Source organism: Antennarius striatus, chromosome 8, assembly GCF_040054535.1.
Source record: "Antennarius striatus isolate MH-2024 chromosome 8, ASM4005453v1, whole genome shotgun sequence".
Taxonomy (NCBI): domain Eukaryota; kingdom Metazoa; phylum Chordata; class Actinopteri; order Lophiiformes; family Antennariidae; genus Antennarius; species Antennarius striatus.
The window spans coordinates 19829160-19855578 of NC_090783.1; the positions used below are offsets into that span (position 1 = coordinate 19829160).

At 38.2% G+C, this 26419-nt stretch overlaps 2 protein-coding genes across 12 annotated transcripts; one reads left to right on the top strand and one right to left on the bottom strand.

Moving 5' to 3' along the window:
* Window positions 1–267: 267 nt before the first annotated feature.
* On the bottom strand, window positions 268–8898 carry exoc1l (exocyst complex component 1 like). Of its 4 annotated transcripts, XM_068321238.1 has the most exons (6): window positions 8764–8894; window positions 3941–4180; window positions 3653–3800; window positions 2067–2189; window positions 1525–1703; window positions 268–837 (listed from the first exon to the last, which is right to left on the bottom strand). In XM_068321238.1, the coding sequence occupies exons 4-6, from the start codon at window positions 2185–2187 to the stop codon at window positions 568–570; spliced, it is 570 nt and encodes a 189-aa protein (XP_068177339.1). In that variant the 5' UTR covers window positions 2188–2189; window positions 3653–3800; window positions 3941–4180; window positions 8764–8894; the 3' UTR covers window positions 268–567. The 4 variants fall into 4 exon arrangements, with proteins under 4 accessions (XP_068177339.1, XP_068177342.1, XP_068177340.1 ...); XM_068321241.1 differs by having other exon boundaries at window positions 268–804; window positions 3653–4180; window positions 8764–8898; XM_068321239.1 differs by lacking the exon at window positions 3941–4180.
* clockb (clock circadian regulator b) lies at window positions 8357–25081 on the top strand. 8 transcript variants are annotated; one of them, XM_068321231.1, is made up of 24 exons: window positions 8357–8449; window positions 10182–10263; window positions 11278–11462; window positions 11551–11639; window positions 12378–12437; window positions 12588–12736; window positions 13631–13722; window positions 13950–14039; window positions 14209–14329; window positions 14980–15093; window positions 15374–15492; window positions 15601–15683; window positions 16210–16316; window positions 16430–16577; window positions 16769–16844; window positions 18248–18392; window positions 18485–18588; window positions 18759–18857; window positions 19304–19462; window positions 20017–20067; window positions 20517–20716; window positions 20820–20949; window positions 21511–21645; window positions 21782–25081. In XM_068321231.1, the coding sequence occupies exons 4-24, from the start codon at window positions 11623–11625 to the stop codon at window positions 22043–22045; spliced, it is 2463 nt and encodes an 820-aa protein (XP_068177332.1). In that variant the 5' UTR covers window positions 8357–8449; window positions 10182–10263; window positions 11278–11462; window positions 11551–11622; the 3' UTR covers window positions 22046–25081. The 8 variants fall into 8 exon arrangements, with proteins under 8 accessions (XP_068177332.1, XP_068177330.1, XP_068177335.1 ...); XM_068321229.1 differs by having other exon boundaries at window positions 11305–11462; XM_068321234.1 differs by having other exon boundaries at window positions 11305–11462; window positions 21514–21645.
* The last annotated feature ends 1338 nt before the right edge of the window (window positions 25082–26419 follow it).

Below are 26419 nucleotides of genomic sequence, written 5' to 3' on the forward strand. Positions count from 1 at the left end.
TCAAGAGATTAAATTGCTTAATTCCTTTTTCTCAGAATGACTGCTCCTGCTTGTATTATACTACTGACATGACTGAGTCCCTAGATTCTAAACTGAAAACATCTACACATAAACCAAGGATATCAGACGAAAGTTACTAAAAAAAATTAGAAAAAAGTTCAGTATTCGACAACATCACATGATGATGATGATGATTCCATTTTATAAAGACCAATTGGAGTCCAGAGAAATGTAATGAAACTTGAAGTCATTTTATTTATTCTCCAGATAAAATTCACATTTTGACAATAACACACACGAAAGAGTACATTGAGTAATACTGTATACGATTAACAGATCAAAAAAATTTGACTTCAATAATACAGCCAACAAATGCCAATATTCTTGGGACCATTTTAAACAATAATGCAAAATACATTTTTAACATTAACTGATCCTCATCAGCACATTTTTTGGGTAAAGAAGGCTAATAAACTGTATTCAGTCCACACTTTAAACTCAATCCAGTATTCTACAAACAAACACACACCATAATTGACAGACATACACACCAAATATGTCATCCGGTTATGAGTCCAAAGGAACGGGACACATGGAAAGACATACCAGATTGAATGCATAGAAGCATATCTGTGTAAGAACAACACAATCCCCTCTATTAGAGTAGAAAGAGGTAGGCTTGATGTAGGTCCAGTCAAAGTTCCGCAGGTTCAGTGACCTCTGACAGTATTGGTCACTTAAAGCAACCATGGCACGCACAATAGCGTATTTGGCTGAACAGCTGATGGCTGTCACTGACCGCACCTTGTCAAAGTGCAGAAGGAAACAGGGGTCATCCTGAAGCCAGAGAATATTATAATTATCAATATATATTAATCATTTTAAGACTCACAAGAAGCCATCAAAAAGATCCCAAATGCATGATAGTAATTATAGACTGCCAGGAAAAAAAATCTAAAAATATGTGTACCAAATATATGCATGTATGTATATGTACACACACACACACACACACACACACACACACACACACACACACACACACACACACACACACACACACACACACACACAGTATATACATGCATGTATAAGCACATACTTATAATCAATAAAATATATGAATAATGTGTGTGTGTGTGTGTGTGTGTGTGTGTGTGTGTGTGTGTGTGTGTGTGTGTGTGTGTGTGTGTGTGTGTGTGTATGTGTGTGTGCGTGTCTGTATTTTTGTGTGCGTGTATGCCTGTGTACATGTACAGTAAACACACATATTTGCATGCATTTTATCGGCTTATTTTTAATTAAACGTCTAATGAAAGAAAATTGATATCCTTGTTGTAGGTGCACAAATTGCCAGAAGTAACATATGACAGTGATTTTACAAAAAAATTATAGTTAAATTTATCGTAAAATATTTTTTCAGCGCTTTCTTAATCAAACACGATGGAAGTTTTCAAGACAGCCTATTAAGACATTAGACACATTGTATTTGTGTATTTATTTAGTGTTTATTTATTTATTTACCACATCTGGGTCTCGTCCATCAACAAGAGTCAGGTCTTGGAGAGACCAGACCTCCGTTCTTCTGTAGCACTCCTGTATGCTTGATCGTTTGGTGTGGGACCTCTTGGATCCAGACTTTATTGCCGTCTGAGACATCTGACAGCGAACTACACTTAACTGCACCACTTTGTTTTTTGCAACTACAAAGAAGAGATTACAAAAAGTTTGTTTTTCCAACATAAAGCCGGTGTTAATCTGAATGAAAGTAACATAGCACATTTCCTATTAATTTTAGTTGTGTGTATGTGTGTATATATACACAGTATATATATACAGTACATTATGTATGTGTACTGTATATATATACTTCCTATTAAATATATATACTATTTATATATATATATATATATATATATATATATAAATGTGTGTGCGTGTATATGTATATATGTATATATATGTGTATATATATATATATACACACACACACACACACACACACACACACATATATATATATATATATATACATATATATATATAAGAATAAGAAAGCAGTTTACCTGAGACACAGAGGAAATATCTTCCATCTGATGGCTCTTCAATCTCAATGAACTCAGCCAGTCTTTGTTTTCCAGGTCGGAATAAAACTCTCTGCATTTCCTCCCTCAGAAGAGATGACATCGCTGGAGAGACAAGACCCAATAAGAAGTGAACAAGCTTTAAGAAAGATCAGATTCAAGGCAAAGAATAACAACAAGAGTGTGACAAACAAGAGAAGAGAAAATCCAAGAGTGAATGAGGTGAGAAAAAATCAAGGATGATGACACCAAGACCTGGCAGTGGTGGAGGTGGTGATGTTTCCCCTAGTCAGACTGCATGAAAGTATCTGCATGTAATGAGCTCTTGCTCCACAATACTGTACACACATGCGTGGGCGAGTGCACAAACACACACACACACACACACAAACATACACACACACTACTCGTCTGTATTCTGTGATGATTACTGTTATTCTTTCTGCATTTCATACTGTCTAAGTAGGGATTTAGTAGAAAAGGGCAATTAAAGAACAATCTATTCATTTTTTTTTGTGTTTTATTACTTCAATTAAGATCCATTATGACACTGACATTTAGGTTTCCTGCATTTATGGATTTTGTTCTTAGATTTATATTAACCTCAAACACAAAACGAACACAAATATATGGCATCTGGACAATAGTAATGTACCTGGTTATTATTCTGTTTGTTCTTGTTTGTTTGTTTGTTTTTGTTTGTTTGTTTTTTGTGTGTTCTCTCTGTCTACACTCTCTCACATATTGATGCCAATATGTGATGTGGCTCAGCGCCTGATGTTTGTCTGTGATTAAACGGTTGTTGTGTGGGAAAAAGGATGTCCCATAGCACTCTGCATGGTTTCCATTACATTGTAATGATTCAATCACTGAGAACAGGTACAAGTAGGGTGAAGCACTTAAATGGAGGGATTTTACAGCTGCTAAATGATGCTATACTTCCTTACTATTTGTGTCTCTACAAGACAATGTACTTCATGTACTAATAAACATAAAGAACACAATATTGCACTTTGGATCCAGTTCCAGTTTGTGAGAGGTGTGTTGATGGTGATGGAGGACCTTTAAGCAAATTGCCCCAGAATGAAGCAGATCAAACCCCTAACTTGATTTGAAGCTCCATTGGGTTTGTCACATTTGTGAAAACAAAGACGAGTCGTTCCACAGCTAAGTGCTTTATCGTTGTTGTTGATGATGGTTTTTTGTGTGAGTTCCCTTGAAAGCCTTTTTGCCTCTGAGATGGAAAGATAAAGGATGGGCAGGAAGTTGGGAGGAAAGGAACAATACAAGTGTTGAATCTCATGAATAACACATGAGGCTTATTGTAGTTTTTATTAACTTAAACTTAAAGCATGTTGGGGCTGTGCACTGAATGATATTATTATTTGTGCAGTAACTGAAGAAAATCAAAATTGGAATAGGAGAGTTGATGTTGCAATATATGAGCGTTTGCACACAAATAAAGGGTGCTATCATTTTGCATTTATGTTCAATAGAAATGCGACGTCAAATGGATTAAATGTGTGTTAGTCCAAAAATATGCTTGTAGAGATTTCTGTGAGACTTACCATTACCGCTGCTTTTGAAGTTTGTAGAAATGGAGGTGGCATGCTGACACAGTGGTTAGTACGATTGTCTCACAAGAAGGTTTGATTCGTTTGTGTGTTCTTCCCGTGTTTATGTAGGGTCTTTCAGGGTTCTCTGGCCTCCTCCGACCTCCAAAAACATGCAACTTAGGTGAATAGGTCACTCCAAATTATTCATAGGTGTGAGTAAGTGTGACCGTGTGTGTGTTTGTCCTTTGTGTGGCCCTGCAATAAGCTGGCATCTCATCCAGGTTGTACCCCATCATTTACCTGTAGCTAGATGAGATAGGGTTAGATCCATGACCCACAAGGTGGGTAAGTAGCTGTAGAAGAGACAATTGCGATCATCTCATCTATAAGAAAATGAATGGATGGATATACAACTACAGGAACTTGGAGAGGGATAAATAAAAAGATCACTTAAGTGTAGATGTATAGAATTGTGGAGTAATGCCGGAGCATCTGGCACCAAGGATACTAGAAATACTGAATCTTTCTGGATGGATAAATCTGCAGAAAAAAACAGGAAGAAAATTACTGCTGAAAAGTCAAATAAAAAAGAAAATACCTCCAAGGAATATTAAAAATTAAAACCATGCAACCATACATAAGAACATAAAGCAAAGAAAGAAGCAAAGAAAGCAAAGAAAGAACAATGGGAACTGTAGACAGAATAGGTGACTAAGAAAGAAGACCAGTTTGTGGGGATGAATTAAGGTATTAAAATGCAAATTATGTGACAAGACCTGTTGAGCAGAGGAAAGATGAGAGATAACAAAATAATACATTGATTGGAAATGGGGGACAATCCTTAAACCGTTAAAAGATAACCTGAACCAGAAGAGAATTAAAAATTTTGACAAAGGAGAAGTGAGGGGACAAATTGATTTTATGGAGAAAAAGTAGGCTGAATAAAAGAAAAACAAACAAAAAGATTCCAAGATGGCATTGAGATATACTGTAAATAATCCACACAGGAAGAAATAAGCAATATCACTGTTGGGAAGCAAATTAGAACAAGGCTAATGAAAGTTTTTGTTTAACAATCAAACCTGTGCCTGAAATTATTTGTGTGTCTAAAGTATGAATTCAGAAAGTCATAATTTTAAAAATGTATTTCTTGTTCTGCAATGCAGGCATTTCACATTTGATTGTATATTTTTTTCCTGTTACAACTAATTTGTGTAGATTAAAAAATATTTGTCTTGACGTCAGTCTGAATAGCCTACAGATATTATAGCTATTATAGCCCCTTTTTTTCAGTTTATGAGTGTCTGCGTTGTTTCTCAATATACCATGTTTAGGTAAATTAAAAAGCAAGGAATAGAATGAAAAAAGTAGTAAAACAAACAAATAAGCAAACAAAAAAACACAAAAATAGCAAAAAGGGGCCAAGAAGAGAAAAAAACTTGACAGGACTTTTTTTTTTAGTTTATGAGTGACTTGGACAGCTGTAATTTTATTATTTTAAGTATAACTCTTTAGAAGATGTCACACCAATGTTATTGTTGAGGAAATGTTGTGAAAAGCCATATTTCACTATATTTGGGATGAACATGAGCTTTGTATTTTGATAACATTGAACTTCTTTTCAATTTACGGGTAGAAGTCAGTTGGCTTGTGAAGTTCCCATCCCCAGAATCAGCGAAACACCTCTCTCATTACAATATGTTTTAAAACTATTCATCCAATAAATACAATTAATTTTGACAGTCTTGTGGCACTTTGGTGTTTCAAACCAGCTATTCAGTCCCAATAAACCAATACGTCTTCATCAGTTCCTTTAGTGAACGTAAGTTTTTTAGGGACCTTTAGTAGCTTCAATGTGAGCCAGATCGTGGTCACATTAACATTTTTTGAAGGAACAGCCAGTTTTGTCAATATTATAATAATTAAATAAGAAGTTGACATAGCTAGTGGTCTTTATCTTCCTTTGGTAGAAAATGTCATCTCAGCATTTCACGTGATACACCATAATAGGACCAAGGCACTGTCAAACTTTATCCACAATAAAGCTGATGTTTCATTTCTAGTTTTATTGATTTTAGAGGGCACAGCACATTAGTAACTGATCGGCACACAGTCAGCATGTTTTCAGTTTGAAATTATTTTATGTATTGCTTTTAACTGAAGGCAGAACTTCTTGTTTTGATTTATTATGTTGTATGGTAGAACTTTGTAACTGTAACCAGTGAGTGATTGGTTGTATATTTGATAATTCTTGTGCTATTATGGTCAATGTATCCTGATAAGATAATATTTTATACAACAAAATAACCACTACAACTGACTATTACTGGAGCCAACAGTCTCATCAGTCATATTAAATTGGTTCTATTTCACTTATTTCACCTTACTAATGAAATTTGTATTAATGACTGCTGCAAATTAGAAGCATAACACACTTGCTCATAGAAACAATTTTAGGTTGTGACAATTACAAGATGTTTGAACATCTTGTAATCCTAGGTCATGTCTCATTGAAAAAGTTCATGTGCACGATTGTATAAATTTAGGGGTTCCTCAAAGCAGAAAAGGTGCAGCGTCACAGTCAGTAGAGCTTCTGAGCCACACCTACCGTCATCTGCACGGTCCTGGAGACCCCCCAATGTCACGTTCAATGGAACTAGAGTAATTGTGTTTCTTAAAATATGGCTGCAATGTCAGTAAGACATTATTGTATAATAGTGAAAATATTGAAATAGAGCGTTGTTTAAGATTGTGACTACTCCTCTTGTTCTCCTTTCCGCTTTTCCCTTAAGGGGTTGCCACAGCAAATCAGTTGCTTCTACATAACACTGTCTTCTGCATCCTCTTCTCCCACACCAACGACCTTCATGTCCTCTTTCACTATACATCCATAAACCTCCTCTTTGGTCTTTCAAAACTTGGCATACTTCTACCAACATATTCACTATCTCTGCTCTGGACATGTCCAAACCATCTCAGTTTAGCCTCTCTGACTTTATCTCCAAAACCTCTAACATGTGCTGTCCCTCTGATGTACTCATGCCTGATCTTATCCATCCTGGTCACTCCCAGAGAGAACCTCAGCATCTTCATCTCTGCTACCTCCAGCTCTGTCTCCTGTCTTTTCTTCAGTGACACTGTTTCTAGACCAAACAACATCGCTGGTCTCAACACAGTTTGTACACCTTTCCTTTCATTTTAGCTGAAACTCTTCTATCACACATCACACCTGACACTTTTCTCCCCCCGTTCCATCCTGCCTGTACACACTTCTTCGCCTCTTTTCCACACTCTCCATTGCTCTGGACTGTTGACCCTAAGTACTTAAAATCCTCCACCTTCTTGATCTCTTCTCCCTGTAACCTCACTCTTCCACTTGGGTCCCTCTCATTCACACACATGTATTCTGTCTTACTGCGGCTAACCTTCATTCCTCTCCTTTCAATGGCCAAACCTCCACCTCTCTAGCTTCTCCTCCACCTGTTCCCTGCTCTCAATGCAGATCACAATGTTATCTGCAAACATCATAGTCCATGGAGATTCCTGTCTAACCTCGTCTGTCAGCCTGTCCATCACCATAGCGAACAAGAAGGGGCTCAGAGCTGATCCCTGATACAGTCCCACCTCCACCTTCAACTCCTCTGTCACACCTACAGCACACCTCACCACTGTCTTACAGTCCTACAGTCTAACATACTTCTCTGCCACTCCAGACTTCTTTATACAATACCATAGCTCCTCTCTGAGCACCTTGTCATAAGCTTTCTCCAGATCTACAAAAACGCAATGCAGCTCTGTCTGTCCTTCTTTGAACTTCTCTATCAACATCCTCAAATAAATTGAGGGAATTAATCTGTTGCCGACCGTTGCCAATGAACTGACGTTTACTGAGCTCTAGTTCAGATGGTGTGAAACCAGCTGCTTGAAGACGCAAGAGTACGTAGCGCTTAACCTAGCTGAGTAAAGCTTTCTGCAGTGGCAGTGTTTCACTTGCAAACAGGTCAGAAGTGAATCAGGGTCCGATTTCCTGATGGCCCTGCCTATAAAATCCTCATGCTGCATTTACATTTATGAATTACTTTTGTACTCTCAGTCCTATATTCTTGGCGTTCCTCTTCTCTCTCTTCCTACAAACACACTTTCCTCCTCTCCATCTTCGACCAACAGTAGTCCAATTCCCACCGTCACCCTGTAGGTGGACAACACCGATGGCGGTCGTTTTTAACCCAGGCTTCGACCGATCCGGTATGGAAGTCATAAATTTAATTTGCATGTTTGATTTGTCAAAAGTTTTACATGCTATGCCCTTCCTGCCACAACCCTCTGTATTTGTCCAGGCTTTGGACCGGGGGAATCAGACACTGGCTTAAGATTAAGACTACATGCAAGAACTATGGTAAAACACGAAAATTATGGTAAAATTCTAATTAACTGGATATTTATAATCTAGTGTAGTATTGTATTTCTGAGCATGTTGTCAATATTGCTGCCTTGTTCTTTTACTATCTCTCATATCAAAAATGTTGCCTGCACTGATAGTGTACTTAATTAATCTGTCTGGCAACAAAAGCAACAACATAGGAGTCTTTTTTTTCCTCTCCCTCTGAAGATCATTCAACGATCTCTCTGTTTTGCTGCTACTGTACTCGGCTTGCAAAATAGTGCGCCCTACCGTCTCTATTGCGCATGACTGTACGTCGTACATGAAGTAGGCCTCCTGTTTTTCTCCCCAACCCTTCAGGCCCCCACCAACTCGATGCAACGTCCAAGTAAGCAAAACAGGGAGGCTGCTGTCGATTATTCAGTAAGGTAAGGAATTCTTTGCATATCTTTGACCAGCCGTAGGTTTCGGTTGTGAAAGAGCACGGCTGTGGCGGTCGGTAAACGATGTTTTCATTCGCGTGCGGAAGCGGTGTGACTGCAGAAGGAGGCTTCGGGATTGTTTCCGCACGCTTGAGGGAGAGCAAGGCCCAGTGACCCACATTCAGAGCAGCCTGTGTCGGTGTGTGTGTGTGTGTGTGAGTGGGCGAACGCGTGCGCGTATCCCCCTGTCAGTGTCTGTGTACGTGTGTGCCTTTGGACAGAATGTGTGTGTGTATGTGTGTGTGTGTGTATGTACATACATCTGCCGCGAAAATGTTTCCACCATTGCTGGTCTTAGACATTGTCTGCCGACGACTTTTATGTTTTCGGGGGATTTCGCTAGAATCGTGTCCCGCGTTGATGTTGACGCTCTGCTCCCTCGCGCTGCTGGAGCTCGCGCGGTGATATTTGAGGTATTATTGGATGTTCAATGTCAGTTGTTGCGTGACAGCCTGAGGCTGTGTTTGTCGTCACATAGCGTGGTGGTCCTCATTTATCACACAAACGTGAAATTATTATTATTTTTTCTGCCATAAATTAGTGCCAGTCAGTGTTGGCGGGGTGTCGCAGTGGGAAACGGGTCAGTATGTCTATTGAATATCTCAGTAATTAGGCAGTTTTGGATAGCAAGTTAACGTTAGCTAGCTAGCTAGCCATATGGGTTGTTCTGTTACCGGTTGTGTAACACCTGTGGAATTAAAATTTATATCACAAATGTTGCTTTGCCTAATTGGTAAGTAATTGCAGTTTTAGTCAATTAAATTATCTTATGGACCACGTTTACTTGGCTAATATTAGTATTTCCTCATTGGCTGTGCTGTACAAATGACAAGAATCACATAAAGAATAACTTCAGTCAAATGAAGCTGCACTTATTAGCCACCCGGTCATAGTTAGGTAGGTGTGTGTGTGTGTGTGTGTGTGTGTGTGTGTGTGTGTGTGTGTGTGTGTGTGTGTTAGACCAGTGTGTTCCAGTAGAGACCATGAGGTCCATATCGTGGAATCCAGCACAATACCTGCATCCCTATATCATGTCTTTCTAAAAGCAGTGCAGTAATACAATAATGTCGTTATTTATAGCTTTTAGTGGGCATGCCCAATCTGACCTTCATCTATGCTGACATATCTTTCAACAAAATACTCTTAAATGGGTCTTTGTGATCCAAGAGGTAATATGTTGTCTACCTGACAAGTCAATTTAAACTGCTGACCTGTTCATCAGTCATCACAAACTATTATTGCCCTATTGACGGGCATTGTAAAAGCAACATTTCATACATATCCTGGTTAAAGCTGCTGAGTAATGGAGATTAGTGTTTTTGTTTCTATACTGAGAATTCTAAGAATATACAGTAAGTTTTTAGACTGGGTTTCGGACAAACCAACTGTCTGGTTAGGCTTTGAAAAATTGTGATTTTTAAAAATTTAAGACTCAAATGATTGAGTGGGAAAATAACATGCTGATCAATAGCGGATGGGTGGAATTACTGAAGATTCTTAAGAGCTATATTCAGATTCATAATTACTCTAAACTGTGAGCTGTTCTTATGCACGTGTTTTGTTATTGTAAATAACATATTTACGCTATCACTATTTTCTAGAAATTGAATGTGTGGCAAATAGTTACACCAAGTGTTACGGTAGGTTTGTAAATAAAAGCGTTTTGTTTGTGTTGCAGGTGAGGTGTGGCTCTTTTCTTGTTGGTGCCTGGAAGATTCAGCTCCATAAAAAGCTAGTTTTGCAAAGAGAGATTCCAGCAAGTAAGCTGAAAATGTGATTTTTTATAGAATTGGGTCACGGTGCCCAGAGTTTCTGAAGTGCTGCTAATGCATGCATGATTTAGTTTTTGATGTTGCACTAATATGTTATTACATCCCACTTCAAAGTGGTGATGTATTGTAATTATCAGTGTTTGTGTGTTCGTCTGTCCGTTCGTATGTCCACCAAATATCTTTGCGACCGTTACAGATAGAAAGATGAAACAACAAGCACATTACTTGGGCGGCAGAGGGGATGAAAATGAGATGATGACTTTGACCTTGAGAAAACTAGGTCATGGTCAAATTTCAATTTTTGTACACTCTGGAAGCGGATAAGATAGAAAAACGAGGGAGAAGGCCATAGACCATAGATCAAAAGATAGTGGTTTGACCAATGCCAGTAGATCTGAGCACTAGCTTTGATCTTTGACCTATACAAGTAGGTCAGGGTAAAAATTTTAATTCATGGGTGTTGCGGGACATTTCAGTCTGTGACTGCATTTGTTCTTGTATAACATTTTGTGCTGAATTAATTAGAATTGTTCAGTATGATTGTTTCATGAATTTATATTTATTCATTTTTTGAGTAATATCTTGAGAAAGTAATTGAAAACAGCCAATGACAACATTTAATTCCATTAGAAATAGTTTATTTGTAATCCCAGCACTCAGAATATTAAGTTAGATGACACACAATAAAATTATTTTATAATGGTTGAATTTAATTACTTCTAACATTATTATCTGAGTTTATTTTTGAAATATAAAGTCAAACAATTGTATGTTTCATCAAAAGACGCATTGTATGTGTGGAACACACTCATTAAATGATACAGTGAAAATGATAGGCTTGATTTGTCAGAAAATGTAATATTAATAATATTTAGGTTTTCTCTTATAAGTATGTAGTTTTTTATATAGAAATTTGGAGCTCATCATTTGTTAAATCAAGATAAAATTTCTGTAAAGTTGTGAGATATTAATACTGACCTAAAAATGATCTGATGAGCGCAGTTTTCTGGTTTGATTATTCTCCTGCAGGTTTGGTTGAACACCATGTATTTTCTGCAGTCTGGGGCCCCCTCGTGATCCCAATGACCCCAACGTCAATTTTGACTATAGAGTCAAATTTGACCACAAACCCTCTCTACAACTCCTGAGAAAAGCTGTTAAAGAGAGTGTGCATAAGCTGCATTGGGGTGAGAAGTAACAGCATATATGAAAAGAGCTGTCTGTGTTCTGATTTATTAGTGAAGTCAATACAATGCATATTTTCTGTCTGTCCAGGTGGTCTTCCAAATGCCTACCTCACGCCTAAAGAGCAAATCACTTCAGCCACAGCCCTGATAAGCAGCCACGATGACATCAAGCATTGGGTATGTCATAAATGGTACACATATACAGTAAACATGTGTTCACACAAGCATGAATGCTATTGAGACTTGTCATGTGTTCACTTTGTGGTACCGTCTTACCCAGCTGGTTTGACCCAGCTTTGGTGTTAGGTACCTTACTGGAAATTGTTGTATTTTAGAGGATTGTACCACCTCAGTGTGTCTGATCATCAAAGCAACGCAAAGGGACACCGCCACGATTCTCTTGTCAGCTACCAATGTCAGGATTTCTTTAGGCTTCATGAACCTCTTCAATAGTAGTCTGGCTGGTTTGGTGGGCTTTGAGTTTGGGCAGGTTATTCAGTGTGTGTGCAGTGCATTAACGATGCAGTGACAATTTTGGTTTTGTTATCTGCTTAGCTATTCTGGAGTCTTGAATGAGGTGATACCAGTAAAATAGTGGAAAGTTAAGTCAAGCTGTGTAGATATCATGCAGTGGAGTATAGATTTGTCCACAATTACACCATGATCCATCAGTACTAAAGAAAGTATGCTTGGACTATAACATCAATAAGTTCACTATCATGCACACAAACGCATGTCACCACCTTGAAAGTGTGCAACACATTCTTTCTCTGCCTCTCGCTCTCTCTCTGACCCAAGTATAGGCCTGTTCCTGGCATTTGGGAATCCTTTCATTTTTGGTTACCAGGAATAATCTGTGTTAAAGCTATCAGCAAATGTGTGCACAGAAATACCAATTTTGCTCTCCTCCTGTAGGGATGATTGTAGCATCTTTGATGGGTTGATGGAAGAAGATGAAAAGGACAAAGCAAAACGGTAAACTAGAGCCAAATATATTGATATTACATATCCTGTGATTAACAGTCAAGTTCTTTTCATAAACTTGGAGTGATTTTGGTTTGATCAGGCATTTGATATTCGATATTAAGTTTAGAGGATTTTTTCTCTTTGTGTTTCTGATTGTAGTGTGTCCCGCAATAAATCTGAGAAGAAACGGAGAGACCAGTTCAATGTCCTCATCAAGGAGCTTGGCACAATGTTGCCGGGCAACACCAGGAAGATGGACAAGTCCACCGTTCTTCAGAAAAGCATTGACTTCCTGTGCAAACATAAAGGTCAGGCCTTATTTCCAGCCTCACTTCACTTCCTGTGTTGACCACTTCACAGGGTGGACGCTTCTTGTTCCATGTCTAGTTTTATCTTTCACCATTGTGAATGCTTGTTTACTGTTGTTGCTAGAAGTTTTAAAAAGGAACAGACTTCTTGTGTTTTATTACACTTACTTATACACTTACACTTACTTGTAAATGTAACTTCCTCTTCGACTAATGTTGAAATTAAGTGTATTGTAGACTCATTTTTATGATGCACTATTGATATATATGAAAAACCAAAGTTTTGTAATTGGTTTATTTAACATTTAAACCCTCTTACCCCCTAATTATTGGGCTTGATCATCATTGAAATCCTGGGATTCCCATGTGTGGAAAAATCTAATTACTTTCCATGGTGCCCTGTTACTGATATGTTCAAGTGCTACTTTTTACATCCTGCAAAGTGGTGTTGTATTTTAATTGTCAGTGTTTGTGTGTCCGTCCGTCCTTCCATCCAAATATCTTCACAACCGTTGCAGATAGACAGGTGAAAGAAAAAGCATATTACTTGGGCTGCAAAGGGGATGAAAATGAGATGATGACCTTGACATTGAAAACTAGGTCAAGGTCATATTTTCACTTTTATACCTTTTTAGGTACACTTCTCTGAAACCTCATGACAAATAGAATGCACCAGTTACATGTTGGATCATGGGTCTTTTATTAAATGACCCTGACCTATGAAAGTAGGTCAGGGTAAAATTTTGAATTCAGGGGTGTTGCGGGATGTTGCAGTCTCTGACTGTCTTGTTTGTTTTGTTTTTGTGTGCCCTTATTTCTTTCTCCCCTCGTGACATTTTTCCCTGAGGATTTTCTTCTGAAAACCCCCATTTGTGTATGTCTTTCTTCTATCAGAGATCGCAGCACAGTCAGAGTCGAGTGAGATCAGGCAGGACTGGAAGCCTCCATTTCTTAGCAATGAGGAGTTCACCCAGCTCATGCTTGAGGTCAGAAATCTCACATTTTTTCTGCAATCCACATAGATGACCACAGCTGATATTTTAATCATGTCATAGCTCTTTCTCACTATGGTTTAGATGAATTCTTAGGTATTCCAACCAACACAATTTGATCAAAAGATTATTTCTATGAGCAAGAATACTGCTGTACCATTTTAACAGCTTCAGTGCTTTTTGTAAGTGTTCTCATTAACTTGTCTTACTTACATTATCAGGCCTTGGACGGATTCTTTATAGCAATAATGACCGATGGCAATATTCTCTATGTGTCTGAAAGTGTCACCTGTCTACTAGAACACCTCCCGGTGAGTTAATGCTGTTTCTGTCTGTTTCCTGGTGTGTACTAGCCATCATGTGTATTGTAGAACGCACTTTAACAGCTATCTGTGTGTCAGATTAAACATGCTTGGATGACTTCTGTGTATTTAAAATGGTTTGATCAATTCTTGAAATGTGTGACTGTGTGCTTCTCAGACCGATTTGGTGGATCAGAACCTTTTGAACTTCTTGCCAGTTGGGGAACACTCAGATGTGTACAAGGCTTTGTCCACACACCCTACCGACCCAGAGAGCCTTAGCACTGATTTCTTGAAGAGTCAGTAACATCCAGATGTCACACGTCACCATACATTCTGTCTATTACAACATTATCCCGTCATACTTTCCATTATGTTGTCTTTTTTCAGTTCAGTCTAATGTTCAATTCTGTACTTTAGGATGGAAAACTTTCTTCTTTAAATTTTTAGTAATAGAAAAGTATACAATGCCTTTAATGTCATCATACAAAAGTACTGTATATAGATTATAGTTTGAATTATGGATTGAGCAGTTCTGTCCAAAGAAGATGAGATTTTGTTTCTGCTTATTCTGTTTATTTTTTCCCAAGTTTTGCAACTACTTTTTGACAAAAGTGCTTTGGCAACATGTGTTATTTTGTTGATTTAATATACGTAAATCCCTCCTTTTGTTTGCTGGAAATCATTTGTTGGATAGGTGATAATGATGACCCTGACTTGTCATCTTTGAGTGTAACACAAATTCTTTATTAATTCATCATGAAGCAATACATAATGTTTGAAATATTTACTTTTTGGATGATGCTCAAACATCATTATCACGGTCTAGTATTGAATTGTTCACAGCAAATGAAACATTTTAAACACACACACACATTGTTATTGTATTTTTATATAAACTTCGATTTTCACAGAAAATTTTGAAAATTGTTTTTTTGTTTAACTCTAGCCAAGAACCACATGGAGTTTTGTTGCCATATGCTTCGAGGGACTATTGACCCCAAAGAACCCCCTGTCTACGAATATGTTAAATTCATTGGCAACTTCAAGTCACTGAACAATGGTATGTCACTTAACTAGCATCGTTTTGTATTGGTGATTTAGAGTTTTGGCTGAGAGTATAAACTGGACAATTAGATACTATTACAGTGAGGCAGAAAACAGTCAAAAATAAAATTATTTGCTGTTGTGCATGATAAGCTTATACACTGACTATATTTTTTTTAAAGGAAATTTTATCAGTCCCAACATTCTTGAAAATGTGTTTTCCATGGAGCCACTTAGAACTGCATTGTTTCGAACTTGATAACTGGTTTAAAGCAAATCTGCTCTGTTTTGTAAAGTTCCCAACACGACCAGGAACGGTTTAGCAGGAGTGTTACAGAGGTCACTGCAACCTGCATTTGATGATCAGGTGTGTTTTGTAGCCACCGTCCGGCTGGCCAAACCACAGTTTATCAAGGTAATCCTCGCACACGCACACACACACACACACACACGCAAATAATTACCTGTCAGTGAATAATTTATCATTTTATCTAATCTCATGCTGTTGCTTGTATATTTACAGGAGATGTGTACAGTTGAGGAGCCAAACGAAGAATTCACTTCTAGGCACAGTCTAGAATGGAAGTTCCTCTTTTTAGACCATAGGTAAGCCCTCATGTCCAGAAGTGCATGGATAGTGGAATGGCTTCAGAATCTTCCTCCAGCTGACGACAGTTCAGGGGGGATCTGTTTTAACATCATTCTTGGCTAGTTTGCTGGTGCATATAGTTTTTAAGGATAATTGATGATGCGAATTATTTAAAATTGGGATTGATAAGATTTCCAGCTGGATCTTACGGTGTTAATACGTGGCCCAAATATTGGAGGCTTGATGTCATAGGTCAAAAACTTGCCTGCTGAGTATGAATGTTTGGTTTATGTAAATAAAATAAATTATCTTATGCATCACATTTGAACAACATTGTGATCTAGTTATTTTGGAGCATATCCAATATAATTATATTATACTCACATAATGCTACTGACTTCTTTAACTAGTGATTTGTATCTTGTCTATCCACTTTGAACGGAGTTAACTGAAAGGTAGCAGGAGTCTGGGGAAAAAGTCATGTTGACCTTTGAGCTCCAGGACATTGTGAAGTCTGCTTTCTGGTTTTGGTTGTCTTTTCAGGGCTCCTCCAATCATAGGTTACCTGCCATTTGAGGTTTTGGGCACATCAGGGTACGACTATTACCATGTGGATGACCTGGAGACGCTAGCCAAGTGTCACGAACACTGTGAGGGTTCATGTTTACACACATTTGGCAGTGATTTTTTTTTTAATTAAATTTATTCCCTGCCTATTCTAATATCACTGCTCTCTTCTGTGTTTGTGTGTCTTCTTTTTAAGTGATGCAATATGGTAAAGGAAAGTCTTGCTACTACCGTTTCCTGACTAAAGGTCAACAGTGGATCTGGCTTCAGACACACTACTACATCACCTATCACCAATGGAACTCTCGACCTGAGTTTATTGTCTGCACCCATACAGTAGTTAGGTACTACAGCCGGATGCTATTTTTATCTTTTCCTACCAGTCCCATGTTCAGGTTATGTGATAACAAAAGGTCACTCATATGAAATTTAGTTGATTTTCTTGTGATACAGCATGTCTAAATGGTCTCTCCTGTCTTTCAAGCTTACCATCTTTTAAGCTGCCATTTTTATTGTTCTTTCATCTAAAATGCAGCTATGCAGAAGTTAGGGCAGAACAACGCAGAGAGCTGGGCATTGAGGAGTCCAATCCAGAAGTCATTGCAGATAAGGTAGGTATTAGTTCAACACTCACCCATCTTTTACATGGTTCCACTATTGAAAAGAATTAAAATTTGTCAATTATGGAAGACAAACTGTTAAAAGAATTCTGTGGCTACATTTTTAGGTTTCCTATAAAAAAAGAGTGACAGTTTTCAAACATGTTTGTGAATGGGCCCATCATCAGGGCCCATTCACAAACATTTTATGATTTGTTGTTAAAAACATTTTTTTAAGATTGACAGACTGCAGTGTTTACCTGTTATGAAGATAATTGAGATTGGGAGACTGCCTTTTCCTTGACTACTGGTGATATGCCCCAACTTCTCTTTGCTCTCATTACGCGTTGAGTAAATGACAGGAAGTGAAACATTAGGTCAGATATTTTTTTCAACAACAGAAAAAAATGGTATTAACTGGTTACAATTATTTTTAATAACCAATTCTGTTCCAGAACATTAAAAAAATAAAGTTTTTGGTTTTGTTTTCATTCCTGGCAAAATACCAAAAGTTTCTGGATTTTGTTTTCTTTCCATGAACTGGTTCAAAGCCCTGGTTTTTAGGTTGTCTGTGTGTGCCATTCTCAAAGTCCAACTTTGATAGGACAAATGATTAAAATTAGCTCCAGATGGGTGGTATAGTTCTGCTTTGGATAGCACTTTTGCTTCATACAAAGAAGCTAGCCTTGACTTTGGAGTTTATGTGTTGTCACTGTGTTGTGTGGGTTCTCTCCGGTTGCATCAGCTTCTGTCCACAGCTCAAATATGTGCTGTATCAGTGAATGGACATTGAAAATAGTCCACAGTTTTGAATGTGAGCATGAATGGTTGTCTGTCACTAGATGGAAGCCTATGACTAAACATTTTCGCCAAATATATGGAATACTTTATATTGAATTCCATCAATAAATAAAACAATCCTTTAATAATCCCCATTGGGATATTACTTTTTTCCACTCTAAATATTTACAGCTACAGTATATATACTGCACAAGCAGTATATATACTGCACAGGCCCACACATACACACACACGGGGCCTGTAGGCATGCAGATAAAGGGAGGTAGAGCAATGGGAAACTCTCACATGGGGTGCACCATGAGCAACTTGTAAGGGGACGGTGCCTTGCTCAAAGGCACCATTGCAGTGCTCAGGAGAAATTAAATTGGTACCTCCCACTACCAGGTCATACTCCAAATATTTTGGCCCACAAAGGTCTTGAACCCACAACCCTCGGTGCCCAGCCCAAAACTTAGTGGACTGAGCTACTGCCTCCCAATTCCATACACATATTACATTACATATATCAAAGTCATCCTTGACTGGTTGGCAAAGCATGGTTGTTATATTACTAAAGGGTCTGATAATTCTGAAGGTGTGCAGGTTAAATGTTTCCTCTCTTTGAATATTTTTAGAGTCAGGACTCTGGCTCTGAGTCTCAGCTGAATACGTCTAGCCTCAAGGAGGCTCTAGAACGATTCGACCGCAGCCGGACACCTTCGACCTCCTCCCGGAGTTCCCACAAGTCCTCGTCGCATGTCTCTGACAACACTTGTACTTGTAAGAACACATCCATAATTATTATGTACTATATGGAGACAAATGCTCAATGACTCATCAGGATCTGACTCATTGTCATTTTTTGTCGACAGCAACAGCCTCCAAGTTACATATGGACACAGCCACACCTCCTCGACAGTCGCTGGCCTCCACCATGGAAATGACATCACAGCGGCGGTCATCCATCAGCAGCCAGGTGCCAGATGTAGCCTGTTTTACCAGCTTTTTGACCTCAGCAGTAACACAAAAAGAAATGGAATTCTATCAGTTGGATGCTGTTAAATCATACAGTGTGGCTAAGGAAATGCAATTTAAGAAATTACACTTCAGTTGTCATAATCCTGTTTATTATCTGTATTTTTGCAGTCTATGAGCTCTCAGACCACAAGCCAGAGTGTGACTCCAGCTATGATCACTCAACAACAGCAGCAGCAGCAGCCACAGCAACTACAGGCAAATGTGCAGGTGAGAACAGGGATGCTGCTCTTTTGCACAAGTTCTGTGGTACAGCTGAGATGATTAATTGTTCTTCGGTTGCTTAGTTCATAAATTTGACAGTATTTTAAGCAGTATAAGTCCAATTTTACAAATAATTTCAAATTAAAAAGTAAGTGTTTCTTGATTAGCAAAGTTGAATTGCTTGTTTACTTACATGATGTTATATATAGTTCCATAATGTAAAGAAAATACATTTGGAGATGTTCCGTTTTGGAAACATGATTGCCATTTTTCTGATAGTTGAAGAGAAAATAATAAAAGCTGTGTAATCATTAGATTAAAAGGATCTTTTTAGTTTTAGTCAGTATTATTCCAATAAACATTCTATCATCAGTTATTGTGATTTGCATTTACACAAATAGTCGGGACTGCACAAGGAGGTGACCTTTTTTTTTTTCTCTGTCCACCCACAGCCAGTGATGGAGTTTACAGCACAGGTGAATGCCTTGCAGCACCTGAAGGACCAGCTGGAGCAGAGGATGATACAGATCCAGGCCAGCATCCAGCGGCAACAGGAGGAAGTCAGACACATCCAAGATCAGCTACAGCGAGTTGAGGGACAGGGAATTCAGGTAAAAAATAAGACTCATGCACATAATGGCTGTAATGGAATATACATAGATACCCCCCCCCCCCCAAATCTCTCATCATTGGTTCAACATTAATAGTTCAGTTGACAAAATATTTTCCTCTTGCCATCCCTGGATATATGATTTTAATATGTGAAATGTAGCCTTTTTTTAAAAAAACATAGTAAAAATAAGTTGCGTTTTGTGTTACATGTGGCAGTGTCTGTCACAGTTTGATCCAAAAGTAACAAACACCCTGTCGGATTTGATGAAAGTTCAACAGGAGTATTGTGCTTTTTCATTGTTTGCTGTGTTCTATGTACCTGCCCTGGATTAAGGCCATAATCATGTATGATAATTTATTATTATTTTTACTCTGCTCAATGGAAACAGCATTTTCACTACCTGTTTAGGCCCTGTGGAAAGATTGAACTCCCAGTTCATTATACCATTTGTTAGAAGATAAAACAAGCATTTAGGATGGACAAATAAATGTAGAAAAACAAATGCATGCTGTGCGAACTTTTGAGGCCTGACTTCAAGTGTTATCATCTCAGCAGATGCTGCTGCAGCAGCAGAGTGGATCCATGAATGTGCAGGTACCACAGGTGGGTTGCTGTGATTTTATAATCTTGTGTAACCTTACAGTATTTGTCCACGTGATAAAATTACACAAACACAGCACAGTGTTTTCAGCAGTAATGCTTTTGTCTTATCAAAATGACCCATATCACTGTTTGCGTTAATAATGGGAGGCATTTCACAGGATACTCACAGTATTATAAAAACCATCATGTTAGCACACGTTTAGGATTTTATTACTATATTTATTACTATATGACAGGATGGGTTTTTTTTTTCCAAGTTCACAATCATCCACCCAGTAATGTTTCGTGTGACTAATTGGGGAATGGCAGACACCTATCTACTGCTATTAAAATAAGAAATGTTCAAACTGGCCATATGCTTATATGAAAACAGGAGAATAAGGAGCAACACCTGTAGTTTACTGTTATTTACAAGTAACTGACATCATGTACCTGCTGGCCATTTGCAGGCACAACGTCAGCCCCAGCAACCTCCACAGGCTCAACCCCAGACCCAGACCCAGAGCTCTGTATCTGCTCCACTCTACAACACCATGATGATTTCCCAGCCAGGGCAACCTAATGTGCTGCAAATCAGCACCACCCTGCCACAGAATAACACCCAGCAAGGCACCACAGTGGCTACTTTCACACAGGACCGGCAAATCCGGTAGGCAGTAAAAAGTAACCGTTAACAGTCCATTATGATTCATGGATGCTATGTTTGATTAATTATTGCTTCCTGTTTCTTTTCTCCATTACATTTTCTTCAGGTTCCCAGCAGGTCAGCAGCTGGTGACCAAGCTTGTGACAGCTCCAATGGCGTGTGGGGCAGTCATGGTACCCACCTCCATGTTCATGGGACAGGTGGTCACTGCATACAATCCCTTTGGTGGGCAACAGGTAATTACAGTCTGCATGAGTCCTGGAAAATTTTATGAAATCATATCTAAGATTAGAAATGTGAAGCACAGATCCACTCAGCTGCTCAATGCTGACAGAATATGGTTATAGCACCTAGCTTTACTTTTGGTTGAATAAATTATATTTCTTTTGGTTTGGTAGAATATCTTCTGTTTACAATTCATTTTGACACAGATTTTTGGCTGTCAAGTGAAGATAAATGAAACCAAATCAAAAGAAGACATCAACATATTTTGATGTTTGCGTCTACACATAGCAAACAGACTAAAATTGATTACAAATGTAAACATTTTTATTATTTCATATTACCTGTATATTTTTCATAATATTTGAAGATTTGTCAGAACTACTATCCCAAAGAATTCACAAAGGACTAACAGGTCTTAATTAATGGATTATTTCTAAAAAAAAAAAAAATCTTGTTACATTTGTGAAATGTATAAATCTCCCTCCACGCAGTAAAAATATACTTAAAAAGTTCACCTTTATAACCAAATCCCTGTTTTGTTCTCTCTTTTGTCAACTCCTTTGTCAAATCAGCAGGGAGGGCAAACCCAGACCTTGACTCTGCAAACAGCTCAGCAGCCTCAAGGTCAGCCTGATGGCCAAAATCAGACAACTGTTGTGGCTCAAAGTGGCCAGCAGGGGCAGCAGCAACAACAGCAATTCCTACAGGTACCAGTAGAGAGCAGCTAACACCAAGTTATTTCTCAGTTACATTTTGGTCAATGAGACAGTTAATTTCAAATAAAGAATTTCAAATAAAGAGTTTAAAATAAAGCCAAATTTTATTGGACTGTTTCTCTGTCAGGGCACGCGTCTTCTCCACAGTAACCAGTCTACCCAGCTGATTCTGCAGGCAGCTTTCCCACTCCAACAACAAGGCACTTTCACCCAGGCAACGCATCAACAGCAGCAACAGCAGCAACGACAACAACAACAACAGCAGCAGCACCAGCAGCAGCAGCAACCTCATCATCAGAGGCACCAGCAACAGCTGAAACCACAGCCCCAGAAACAGCAGAAAGCCCAGTCATCGCACAGGACTGACAGTGTCAGTAGCCAACCACAATAAAGCTGAGAGGAAAATGTGGAAAACACTTAAGGGATTGCTGCTTAAATTTGTTTTGATCAGATGTCTGTAGACAAAAGTCCTTTCCGTAAAACTGCCACCCATCTTCTTTCATATGAAGAAATTAAGGAAAGAGGAAAGCATACGAGCCTGCAATGAAACCTCCGAGGATTGTCAGCATGGCAACAGGATGCATTAACATCCACCTCCCTTCACCAGAGGAAGATGTATGAGAGAGTGTTAGTCTGCCTGGAAGCTGGACAGAAATCCAGATAGCACGGTAATGACAGTCCTTCTTTCTTTTTTAAAGATGTGTCAAAGTGGATGGACCTTGTATAGATTTACTGTATGATAAAAAAAATGTAAATATCAAATATAGCCAAACAGGAAACAAATGTAGTATTTTATATGATTGCATGGAAAGAATAACTGTGTAAGCTTTTATTAGTCGCTTTTGAAAAATGACTTTTTACTTTGTTTAAATGTTTTCTGGTCTCGGAATTTTTCCTCCCCTTCCTCCAAAAACAAAAAAAGGTCCAGAATAAGGCTTTAAAGTTATGTATGTTTGTTAAAAAAAAAATGGTTGGGTTTTGGTTTTTGTGGAAGGTGTGTTTCTAAACACCGTGTCTCTGATATAAAATGGTTCTTTTTAACTTTGTAAGAACAGATTTTGCTTGGCATAAAACAAGATTACACTTCAACTGAATTATTTGCAGGATGATCACTGTATATGTAATGGGCTTAGTTATCCCAAGTGCCAATAACATAGTTATGTTTTTATGTTGAGCAGACTATTCAAAGGCATATATATATACAGTATATATTTTCCATCAAGATATTACCCCTAATAAAGTTAATGTGCGTGTATATAGTGATTATTTTTTAACAATCAGAGAGCCCTATACACAACAAACAGAATATCCCCAAACCCCAGCAACTTTAGCACTTAATGTGGTTGTGGACAGTAAATCACTGTTGAGACTTATATGTTTGTAATCTGTGGAGTGTTTCTGTGAGCTAGTGTGTGTTTTTTGGAATACAATCCTGAGGCACGAGTGTGTCAGTGGTTAGTATGTATGTGTGCTTCTTGCCCTGTGTGTCTTACAATAATTTACTTAGTAAGGGTTTGATGTGTTGGGATGGTACTTGTATTCTCAGGAATGCAGAAAGTTATTTGCTTCTGCCTCAGTCTGGAACCAGATCAGGAAGAATTAGACACTGATGCCGCAAAGACCAGATCAAAGGAATATAACATGGTGTGATAATTAAAATTACATTTGACCCAAATTACTTCCAGCCCTCTTTTTTTGTTTATTAGAATATTATGAGAGGAGTCCCCACTTGTTTCCAAACAGTGAAAACAAGCTACATTTTTTTGTAGGGAACGAGGGATTGCTGATGTCAATGAAGTAGAAAAGTCGTAAAATTAAATTCATCCTTTTACCTAATTGAAATAGTCTTGATTGTAATGACGTACTATCTACCAATGATCTCAGAGTCTTCGGTGTCATCAGTGTTTTATTCTACTTCCCTTCATAGGCCTCTGAAATTCAGCATACAGTTTAGTTAATTCATTTGTCAGTTCTCAAGCATCCCTTGAAACCAGGGCTGCGCACAAGGCCATTTAAATACAGATGGAAACGGGCTCTTTTTCTCTACTACATTTGTAAGCCATATCAAACAGAAAAGCCTCGGACTGGGTGGAGTGTAATGGTTTGCAAAGGAGCTTTTAGAGTGTGTTTTTGTTTCAGAGTGTGTGTAGATGTGTGGATGTGTATGAATGTAGCGTCTCCTCTTATATCACTTGGGGGTCAGTAGTTCCCCTGGCGATAGCCAATCAGTTCTTGCATTGCAGTATAAAGAAATATTATTGAAGAATCTTCCTCTCCAGTTGAGCTCAGTATTCTGCTAAATCCATGTGGGATAGCTCAACTTGAATACATGTGCTTGAGTGAGAGTTTGTATGCGTGTGTGAACTGCCACTGGAATCCAATATATTTTCATATGTTAAAAACATGACTGAAAAAGAATGGATAGAAGGCAATGCAGAGCATTGTTCCTCTGTCCTGCTATACACTATATGGGCAGTGTTATTGTTTTACAATGACCGACTGCTCAACTAACATTTATCATTACAACAACACAGCTGACCAGACCAATATGGTAACCCTCTCAGACATGTTTTTCAGTTAGAATGAAAATTTGTACGATTGAACGTGGAAAAAAAATCCTCTTTATTTTATCCGTTAATAAAAGAATAAAAACAAAAAGGGTTTTATCAATGAGAACGAGGGTTTTGCTATATGAACCAGTTCTTCCACCCATGACTCAGCAAACATAGATATTATGTAGATTAGCTTGTTGACAGCATCACTGTAAAGGGTAATATTGAAGTGTTTGTAGTTTGTGTCACTGATACCCAGCCCAAAGAATGTAAAGGTGTTTTAAAGAGACAAATGGATGTTGTATCCGTTGATTATGGAAAACCATTTGACAGATTTTTTGATGAAGAAAAATAAGGTGTAAAAAAAACCAACCTAACATGTATCTCAGAGCTATGATCAGGATTGGTAATACGATCTTATTTACAGGTTTTTGCAGTGTGAAAGAACATCTGAATATTTCACCATTATCATTCTGTTTCTGGAACATTTCTGACAACAATGGGATTGGAAACAAGTGCTGAAAAGTCAGGAGTAGGATATTTGAAAATGAACAAGATACCGAGCTCATCACTCCCACTGAGATACACAAATCACCTTTCCACTTCACAATTTGGTTCAAAAGAGTCCTAGTTCTAGTATAATAGTATAATACTGTACACATACACACCGCTAAGAACACCAATATTCAGTGTAAATCAGTGCTATGCCTACCTGTACTGTATGTACAGTGTGTATATCTCTTTTTTTGCTCTTGAACTGTGCTCCTTTATCTACCCAAAGTCAAATGTAATAATAATCAATATTTTGACACAAAATGTTTGCTGTTATTATAACCTTCCTCTCCCTTTGGTCAATTTGAAAATAAAAAAATTCAAATTAATGTGACATATGTCTGCTACAATGTTGTGTTTTGATCTATTATTTACTGCACTAACCCCTGAAGGGAAAAGCCGAAAGGAAAAGAAGATTTACTGCACTAACCACGAGGCTCTTGGGATGAAATGTCAATACATCACTTTGATCCGAAATATTTCAATGACTGATTGATTATGATGACATTTTCTAAAGACAGTTAACAGTTTTCTGTTTTAATTAAAGGCCTTGGCAACAATTAGATAAGCTGACATCAGATGTTGTACAGGTAAGTCATGGTCCTGGAAGGATTATCCACAATAATTAAATTTGGTGATGTAATTTCATCTGGCACAGTGGCGCAGTGGGTAGAGCTGTTGCCCACAGCAAGGCAGTTCCGGGTTTGAGTCCTGCTCTGTGCGGAGTTTGCGTGTTCTCTCCATGTCTGCGTGGGCTCTCCGGCTTCCTCCCACCTCCAAAACATGTGCTTCAGATTAATTGGCCATTCCAAATTGCTTGTGAGTGTGAGCATGCAATGTTGTTTGTCACTATTTGGGTCTGCGGCGCACTGACGTCGTTCCTGGAGTTTCCCCCACTTCATGCCCTAAGCCAACTGGGATAGCCTCTTGCTCCCTGTGACCTGTGACGGTGGATAAAGCAGTGTAGGAAAATGGATAGATAGTAATTTCATCAAGCCCCAAAAGCAGTTCCAAGTTGTTGGCGACCCGGTGACACTTAAGAATAGTCCCTTGTTTCGTACAGATATTTTGGACCTGTAGATGCCCTGATTTTACTCATGTCACAACTGCAAGGTTAAATTTATGTCTTGAGTGAAATATCCAGTGAATGGGCTGCCAATGTTTTGTGCAGACTTCCACCTTCTACTCAGAATTGTTGTAACTTCAGCAGTCTGATTATTTGTCTTGTATTTGCCAGTTACTTACAATCATTTTACAATTTATCCAATTTCCTGCAAAACTAATGATGTTCTCTTCATCTTCAGTTGTACAAAGTGTTCAATTCACAAATGTAAGGAGACTAATATGTTAATCCCAACAATGAATATTGTAAACTTGTGCCGCTTTCATCAGAAATTGCCTCAAGCTTCAACTTGTACGTTATTTGAACTTATAGCTAAGTTTTATTTTGTGATCCAGATATTCAGTGTTGTGAGGTCTGTTTCACAAAGCAGGTTTAGTGAGAACTCTGAGTTTCACTCTGAAATGAATGAAACTCGTTTCACAAAGGGAGGAAAATTTAACCCAGAGTTAAGAGGACTTTAATCTGTTTCACAAAGAAAGCTAACTGAACCTCTGAGTTTGTTACCACAGTAACAGACTCTCTGGAACAAACTTGGTCA